Source organism: Salvia hispanica, chromosome 5 (assembly GCF_023119035.1).
Source record: "Salvia hispanica cultivar TCC Black 2014 chromosome 5, UniMelb_Shisp_WGS_1.0, whole genome shotgun sequence".
Taxonomy (NCBI): Eukaryota; Viridiplantae; Streptophyta; class Magnoliopsida; order Lamiales; family Lamiaceae; genus Salvia; species Salvia hispanica.
The window spans coordinates 2,051,819-2,060,991 of record NC_062969.1 but is presented as its reverse complement, the minus strand read 5'-3'; the positions used below and the strand labels follow the sequence as shown (position 1 = coordinate 2,060,991).

The following is a 9,173-nucleotide window of genomic DNA, read 5'->3' as shown; positions in this document are numbered from 1 at the left end:
CATAATTAAAATTGATACTAAAATTTTAATGTTTGGGAAAAAATAAAAAAGAGTCAGATTAAAATTGAAAAGTGATATTAACCCTAATAAAATTTCCATAGTTTTGTTAGTCAATTCATCATTTAAGAATTATATTAAATCAATAGTTACATATCTAAATATCTAAGAATCTCTTATTAGAAATATTAACTAGATATGTCTGTTATTATTTATTCCCACCACCAAGAATAATCCCTAAACAGGCCACGGTGGCTCGATATGGTATGAAAAACCGACGTGACACGTGAATAGTTAAGATATGGTACGATTGTCTGGAAATATACTAACAATATGTTGTAATGCTAAAAGTCTCAATTATGTATAACAAGGTTATATATACAGTTCTGCATACGATGCAGCGAATGAATGATCAATCGCATTTACATATATGCATATGTACGTATATACGAGGGTGGTCGAGCTAGAACTAACAACGCTTACCACTACTCCTTGTTAGAGACGGCTTCTGGAAGTTTGTATGTAGGACGTTTGTCCGCGCCTCTCCTGGAATACTCTCTCCATCTACGGGCAGCTGCAGCAGCTCGTGCTGCCCTCTCTTTCACTTCTTCCTCTGCAACACAAAATAAAGAAGATTTTCAGCATAGTTCCATTGAGATCTTACTCAAGGGAAAATGAACTTTATACCTTTATTAGCTTTACTTTCGTAGTCTTTCGTGTTGCCCCAAAGGTTGTCCCAATAAGTCGGAGTTTGGCCAGAATCTTTCTGCTTCATCATCCTCACTTTAGCCTGTGCCTGTAAGAAACGAGGCGTTTTCAAGCACTGTAACCATAACAAGTCGAAAACCAAATCTCTCTATTGAACTCATTCACTCGATGTCCAATTTGTCCGAGAAAATCAGACCATATTGAATAAGGGTCCTTACCAATACTTTAGCTTGTCTCTTTTCCCATCTACCGCTCGCCTGCACAAGCAAGAGTATTAACACGCGCATAGCCTCAAAGCGTGTCATCGGATGATACAATATACTATGTTAATAGTTTGGCAATCTTACCATCCGAAAGACATCTGAAGATCCTGAGCCCATGCCCGAGAGCATCAGAGCGACCTGATAAGCATTATTACGCTTGTAAATAAGCTACAGCAAAAAACTGTATATGCTTTATCACGACAGAATATCAAGATGATGAAATTAGAAAAGATTCTGCATAAAACGGAACATAAATACCACGATGCGTTCTTACATTCACTCTTTCTACTCTGCGCATTTCATCTTCCAGCAGCGATAACTGAGCAGCAGAAGTCCAATGAATACAATCAACGGGGCTGAAATGAATACGTACAGGACTACAGGTCATAACAAATTCCAGTAATTGGTATCCGAAAAAGAGAAATACAAAGAAACTTACCAGCTCTCAACTGCTTGCTGAACTTTGTCAAGCATCCCGGCTTGGTTATAAGCTCTGGCTCTTCCAAAGTCTTCCTCAATGGCAAAAACTTCCGAGCAAACGTTGGCACAGTTCTTGCAGCCTATGCGAAGAAACGGAAGAAATCAGACACTGCCAACTTAAAGGTATACAATGCAGATTTTGCTCGTTCCATTTTGCATTTAAACGACATACTTGTCGTAGAGAACTATCCACAATTTGAACTCGAAAGACATTTCTAAAATGAAATGTCAAAGTAGAACAGAAGTGATGGCAAGCTTACCTATGCAACTAAACTCGTCCACAAAGACATGGTCCTTCGTGCTGGAATCATCGAAAAACGGATTGATTGCAGTGAGAGCGTATCCATGGATTTCATCATACACCATTCTCTGGACAGGATCACTCAGAATCTAAAACAGAGGAGAAAGAATAGAAGATCAGTTTCCAACAGAAGTTACAAACTCACCCAAGAAATCCATAAAATGGAACTTACCTCGTACACCTCGTTTATGAACATGCAGAAATTCGTTGTCTCCGGGTCATCACCACTCAAATCTGGATGGCAAGATTTCATGCAATTATAATAGGCTTTCTTTATTTGCTCCGGGGTCGCATCTGGAAGCTATGGTACATTCAAGAATCAAAAAGAGAAATGAAAAATCAATCATCATCTTAATCACAATGTCAGTATGAGTGTGTAACAAACACTTCACCCTTATCATTCACCATTGAAATACCAATCAAATTGCTTCACAATTTCTTGAAAATAGACTAAACATATCAATCCTTACCATCATTACCAAAAAAGCCAAATCGCAACCACTAATCCTTTAATCAACACCTAGAAAGCTTTATACTTCTGAATTTCCTTTTTTTCGTTCTTATGGTATAATAGAAAACATAAAACACGGAAACTGGGAAGGCCCAATACATCAAGATTAACACACTAAGGGCGGTGCGGTTGCCATGATTACTCATGATTAAAGGCCATGACTAATCTTATCTTTTGTTTGGTTGCATTTCTCTCAAAAGCTTGGCCCCTGACAATGTATCTGGGCCGCCTCCATAATGCCAAGATTAGATTATATCTCATGATAAACCATCTAACCTTCACCCCTGTGACTAATTTAGTCATAGACAAATCTTATTGTGACTTATCCCATATTTTATCACACTCTTATCTTGCCTAATAAACCGAACACCACCTAAATGAAATTGAACCAAGTTTAAAGACAAGATTTTACCAAAAACAAAATAGTATTCATCTGCAGCATAATAGAAGACATAAAACACAGAAATTGGGAAAGCCTAATACATCAAGAGTAACAAACTAAATGTATTTGACACAGTTTAAAGACAAGATTTTTATCATTACAAGACCTTAAACAGCATAATAATCATCTGCAGCATACTAGAAGACATAAACCACAGAAATTGGGAAAACCTAATACATCAAGATTAACAAATTAAATGAATATCAGACAAGACAAGTTAAAAGACAAGATTTTTATAATTACCAGACCCAAAACAGCATAACAGAGGACATAAAACACAACAATTGGGAAAGCCTAATACATCAAGACTAACAAACAAAATGAATTTGAGGCAAGACAAGTTCAAAGACAAGATCTTTATAATTACCAGACCCAAAACAGCATAACAGAGGACATAAAACACAACAATTGGGAAAGCCTAATACATCAAGACTAACAAACAAAATGAATTTGAGGCAAGACAAGTTCAAAGACAAGATCTTTATAATTACCAGACCCAAAACAGCATAATAGAGGACATAAAACACGACAATTGGGAAAGCCTAATACATCAAGACTAACAAAAAAAAAAGAATTTGAGGCAAGACAAGTTTAAAGACAAGATTTTTATCATTACCAGACCCAAAACAGCATAATAATCATCTGCAACATCCTCAGAAGAAGCAGATTCCTGAGATGCAACCCTGATTCTCCCAACCCCTTTCCTCTTCCCTCCATAGCTGCTCCACCCCACATTATTTTTTCCTGCTGCAGCGCATCTGCTTCTTGGACACAAACTTGTCAATGGATTCTGAAATTTGAGTGCATCTGTGCAAACTGGCGGCAGTAACTGAGCCATTGCAGAGAAAAGAATCACAAAATCCTAGAATCGATTCAGCTAGGTGCAAGAAAAAGAGGGTCTGGAATAAATTGATCAAAATCTGAGATATTTTGGCGGTATGTGAATTGTAATGGACGAAATAAATAGTTGTATTTTGGAGTGGGAGGAAATGCTGAGATGGCAAAAGGAATGCCATAGATTCTGGAGTGAGGGGGAATCCAGACAAGAAAGCACGTGTCAGGACGTGGGAATTTTGGCCCTCCACGCTTTATGGATTGTTGCTGCACGATTCTTCTTCTTCAAGACTACGTTTTTTGACAAAGGCTGCAGCTTATTTTGGATTAAGCTTCTTTGTGGGGTTTATTGCATAATTGATCACTGCTTAGAACTTTTACAAATGGATATTTTAAAAAATTTGGAAAAGTGGCGTGAGTTATAATAACTAAAGGAATAGCCAAAAAGGAAAACAAGATGGTCCAAAAAGATAAATAGATTGTGATTGCCTGCTTGGTCTTGATTAATGGTCCGAAAAAGAAAATTCTTAAATCAAAATAGGTGCTTTTATACTGGCTAAATCAAGGGTATGCTTTTCTTTTCATGTCTAAAGAATTTTGATTGATTAAAGTTTAAGATTATGCTTGGACATGAGTATTCGAGAGAAAGATTAGAGTTGTAATTTGGTTATTTTTTAGTATTACACAGTTTTGCATTGCCACTTGTTGTTGTATTAATGTTAATGCACTTGCCAATGCTTCATGCAAATAAAATATTGATCATTTATATAAAACTAAAAAAGTTTTTACGTACAGGATGATCGATTGCTAACTAGCGAGACCAAGTCTTAGCTATTAGATTAGAAGATTTAGTGGTACAGGATGATCGATTGCTAACTAGCGAGACCAGGTCTTAGCTATTAGATTAGAAGATTTAGTGATTGAAATAATGTTATATGAATTATATTTTAAATTAAAATAATTATTAAATAAACTATTAATGTCAATTCCCTCTCATTAAAATCATCTCAAAACTTTAAATTTATGTAACTCCCTCGATTTAAATTATTTTTTCGCAAAAAATATATGAAATTAAAGGTAATTTTATAAGGATTCCAACGATACCTCAATTGCATATGTTCCGACGATGTTCGTGTAATGAAATTTGATAAATTATATTTTAATTTTCGTACATGTTGATAAACAGATTTTATCAACAGATGCAAAAAAAAATCTCAATATAATGTATGCAAAATCTCAATATAGTGTAGGTAAAATAACAATAAAACTTTGTTGATATTTTCTTGTACTTGTGTTTATATTCTTATGTCATATTGTTGATATTTGTAATACACTATGTTGATATAAAAAAACATCCACGAAAATTATCACATGATAACATAATGACGATATTTCCTTTTTGTTGATATTTTGTTTACTATTTATTGAAATTTATGAGCTTTAATCTCATCTACTCATTTTAAGAATATAGATTTAGTCCTAGTTTCGAATTATAATATTATAAACATTAGAAAAAAAACCCAGTATTTACAATCAATAAAACAACTTTTGATAAAAAAAAAATTGTTGACATAATAAAACAATACTTTTTGGTTTTAAACCTCCAACCAATCATGTCAAAAATATAATACTCTTTCCCTCTCATAAAGTTTTCACTTATTTTCAATTTTATTTGTATCATAAAGTCTGTTAGATTTCACTTTTACGAATTTGTTAAGTTAGATTTCAGTTTTACCAGTTTATTAATTTTTTAAAGAGGAATATTAATGATTTCATTTCGTTATTAAACTACCAACTAAATTGGGCCTACTATCTTTTATGTACTCCTAGTAGAGTAAATGGAACGAAAATCAAATATTGTTCGTCAACTTAAATTAAATTTAAGTCAGTTTCAATATGACTAGTTTTAAATATTGTTACACCTAATACAATTGAGAATTTGAGACCAAAAAGAACAAAGGAAAAAAGTTATAATTGGTTGACTATATCTACAGTTGGTTGATCACTTGATCTCATCTTCTCCTCTGCCCTCTTCTCTTTTTCACATATACTGATACGCATCCTCTCTTTTTCACTTTGAATGAAGAAAACAACATCAGAAAAATGGATAATTTGATCAGCACACTCATACTTTCTTGCTCTGTCACAGCCACTTTATTCTATGGCTGGAGAATCTTGAATTGGCTATGGTTCACTCCAAGAAGCATCGAAAAGCGCCTCCGGCAGCAGGGATTCCGTGGGAATCCGTACCGATTCTTCTACGGAGATTTGAGAGAATCGAGCATGACGAGGAGGGAAGCCAGGTCTAAAGCCATGGTTTTCTCCCATGATATTGTTCCTAGAGTCATCCCTAGCTTCCACAAAGCTATCACAAACCATGGTATACATATATTTATTTATAAATATATGGATCTTAAATTCTTAATTCATCTTGCAATATTTCTTAACTGGGAATCTTGAAAATGATTAAATTAAATTAATTAAACTGCAGGTGAGAATTGCTTTGTCTGGTTTGGGCCAAAGCCTGCGTTACTGGTCATGGTTCCGGAGATTATAAGAGAGATTATGTCGAAAAATTATGTTTTTCAAAAGCCTAGAAGCCCTTTAACTACACTTCTTGCTGGGGGACTTTTATCACTCGAGCGGGATGAGTGGGCCAAGCATAGACGACTCATCAATCCCGCCTTCCATGCGGAGAAACTCAAGGTACTGTTGAGATATTTACGTGTGAGTTGTTTCGCGTAAAAAATGTGAAGTGATAACTGATTAACTTAAATATTCAGTTGTTTTGATTTGGAACTTCACCGGATTTTGTTGGTCAGTACGCTTCAATGAATGAATTGTACTATTCATTGTCCTATGTCGAAAATGTTGAGTTGTTAGAGATTTAACTTATTATTAATTGATTGTGTGATAGAACCTCACTAAAGTTTGATTGGCCTCTTATTCATGTATTAGGCGCGTTTTAGTAATGAAATTATATTTAGCCCCTATAAAAATAACATAGTATTTTCTCTGTCCCAACTAAATTATATGTATGATGAGAAGAATTAAATTAAATTAAATTGCAACTTTATTTGTATTTTGATGACTTTTGCAAGTATAGCATATGGTTCCTGCATTTCACTTGAGCTGTGGTGAAATGTTGAGCAAATGGGATGAGATTGTAGGATCAAATGAAGGGTGTTGTGAAGTGGATGTTTGGCCTTACCTCCAAACCATGACGAGCGACGTGATTTCAAGGACAGCGTTTGGAAGTAGCTACGAGCAAGCGAGGAAGATGTCTGAACTGCAGAGAGAGCAAGCAAAGCACATTATGGAAGCCCATCGCTCTGTTCACATCCCCGGATACAGGTGCACATGTTCATCGTCTTTACTCCAATCCATATATATATAATTAGGTTAACGTAAAAATTAGTACTTTTTAACATTTGCTTATTTTAATGGCTTTAAATCTCGTGGCCAGGTTTCTGCCCACGAGATTTAACAGGAGGATGAAAGAAACTAAGAGTGAAATAGAATCAATATTGCTTGGTATGATCAAGAAAAGATTAAAGGCAATGGAAGAAGAAACATACAGCAATGACTTGTTGGGACTGCTACTTGAATCCAACTTCAAAGAACATGGAAATGATGGGTTGGGAATGAGCATTGAGGAAGTGATAGAAGAGTGCAAACTATTCTACTTCGCAGGCCATGAGACCACGGCTTCCCTACTCGTCTGGATGATGATCTTGTTGAGCAAGCATGGCGAGTGGCAGGATCGGGCTAGAGACGAGGTTCTGCAAGTGTTTGGGAGGGCCAAACCTAATTTTCAAGAACTAAACCACCTCAAAATTGTAAGTATTAAGTTTCTCGTGTTTTACTTTATAGGGCCGAGTAAGTAAGGTAACATTCATTCAAGCATGCTTGATAGTTACACGTACGGTATCATTCATTGAAGCATACGTGTAAGTGGAGTATTAAGTTTATCATGTTTCATCCTGATAAAATGCATGTAAGTTGTGTTAGATTTTATAGAGGTCGAGTGCGGTGTCATTTATTTAAGCATACTTGATACACGGTCGAGAGATCAACCAAATTGTTGATAGAAGTAGCGACTCTTTAGGTATTTAAGTTGATCTCTTTTTATTTCACATTTTCAAAGTGGGAGAATTCACATGCGAATATCTGAACAATGTCTCCTCACATGTGAACTATTCGTATTTGTTAATATCTCAACATGACCTTGTTACCTCTTACGACACATTCGGCTCGAGCATGAGGTAAGCTCTGATACCATGTTAAAAGTATCCACACCAGCCATATTTGGGAAAATCTCTCTTGATTTTGTATTGAATTATTTGCTATGCACTTAAAATGTTTTATAGAGTCACAACATACAAGGGAATTGTATAATGAAAAAATCAATTACAACTAATATTATTTCATTTGCATGGTTTGCTAATTGACTTGACTCATTCTTTCATGGTCAATTAGGTTAGCATGATCTTGCATGAGGCTCTAAGATTATACCCACCGGTGCCTGTTCTTGCTCGAACTCATCACGAGGAATGTAGGTTCGGAAGGGTTAGCATCCCGGCAGGAGTCCAGCTCATCCTGCCTGCGATTTTATTGCACCATGACCCCAAAATATGGGGTCATGATGCAACGGAAGTTAAACCCGAGAGGTTCAATGAAGGCGTGGAGAAGGCCGTGCGGGGGCAGACAGCCTACTTCCCCTTCGGATGGGGGCCAAGGATATGCATCGGCCAAAAATTTGCTATGTTGGAAACTAAGACAGCGATGGCTATGATTCTGCAGCGGTATTCGTTCCAGCTGTCGTCGTCGTATTCGCATGCTCCTCATCCAGTCATCACACTCCAGCCTCAGTATGGAGCGCACTTGATGCTTACAAAACTATAGAATTTCAAAAATAGGTATATATGTTTCTAATAATTTTCAATATACGTTTCCAATAATTTTGATTTCGTTTAACTATTCAACATAAAAATTATTTATTCCTAAATTTTAATAACTCATCCCTCCGCGATACCATGCAACAATTATCTTATTAAGCGTCCACAATTAATACTCAATAGCGATAACTTTCTTTCTTTTATAAAGACACATGAGCCTGACAATTTAAACTTATACTCCCTCTCATTTTTTTTTTACTCATTTTGGAAAAACAATAATAAATAGTTAAAGTGGATAAAGATTAAAGTAAGAGAGAATAATTTAAAGAAGACTTTTATCTACATTATTTGTTTTTATTTTACTCTCTGTTCCCACTACTATTTTTTCACTCTTATTATTTTCTATTTTACTTATCTTTTTCATGCAAATATCTTTAGGAATACTACTCCTTATTTTTCACTCCACATTAAAGCATGCATTAAAAAATTAAAATATCCAATTGCAATCTATGATCTTGACTGATTCGGCATGGTTCATGCAATAAATTAGTATCTTTGATTAGTTAGTTAAAAAACATAAACAGCTTTTTCTTGTACAATTATATATTATATACTACCAAAGATCTTAAATCTCATTGACAAAGAAATTAGTCAATATATTGTTAGAAAACTTGAAGCGTCAACCAATTCAAACAGTTTGACGAGCTTGATTGGTAAGACGTTTTCCTTCCATCTAATA

At 35.2% G+C, this 9,173-nt stretch overlaps 2 protein-coding genes across 3 annotated transcripts; one reads left to right on the top strand and one right to left on the bottom strand.

The window, feature by feature from the left end:
• Positions 1-331: 331 nt before the first annotated feature.
• Positions 332-3,643, bottom strand: LOC125187040 (chaperone protein dnaJ C76, chloroplastic). Of its 2 annotated transcripts, none has more exons than XM_048083549.1 (9): positions 3,319-3,643; positions 1,922-2,050; positions 1,709-1,838; positions 1,408-1,528; positions 1,243-1,324; positions 1,053-1,136; positions 924-962; positions 685-793; positions 332-610 (listed from the first exon to the last, which is right to left on the bottom strand). In XM_048083549.1, the coding sequence occupies exons 1-9, from the start codon at positions 3,538-3,540 to the stop codon at positions 483-485; spliced, it is 1,044 nt and encodes a 347-aa protein (XP_047939506.1). In that variant the 5' UTR covers positions 3,541-3,643; the 3' UTR covers positions 332-482. The 2 variants fall into 2 exon arrangements, with proteins under 2 accessions (XP_047939506.1, XP_047939507.1); XM_048083550.1 differs by having other exon boundaries at positions 1,053-1,106; positions 3,319-3,640.
• A 1,940-nt stretch (positions 3,644-5,583) lies between these two features.
• On the top strand, positions 5,584-8,513 carry LOC125187664 (cytochrome P450 CYP72A219-like). The gene is made up of 5 exons (XM_048084290.1): positions 5,584-5,916; positions 6,028-6,242; positions 6,643-6,890; positions 7,003-7,375; positions 8,016-8,513. The coding sequence occupies exons 1-5, from the start codon at positions 5,640-5,642 to the stop codon at positions 8,439-8,441; spliced, it is 1,539 nt and encodes a 512-aa protein (XP_047940247.1). The 5' UTR covers positions 5,584-5,639; the 3' UTR covers positions 8,442-8,513.
• Positions 8,514-9,173: the final 660 nt, after the last annotated feature.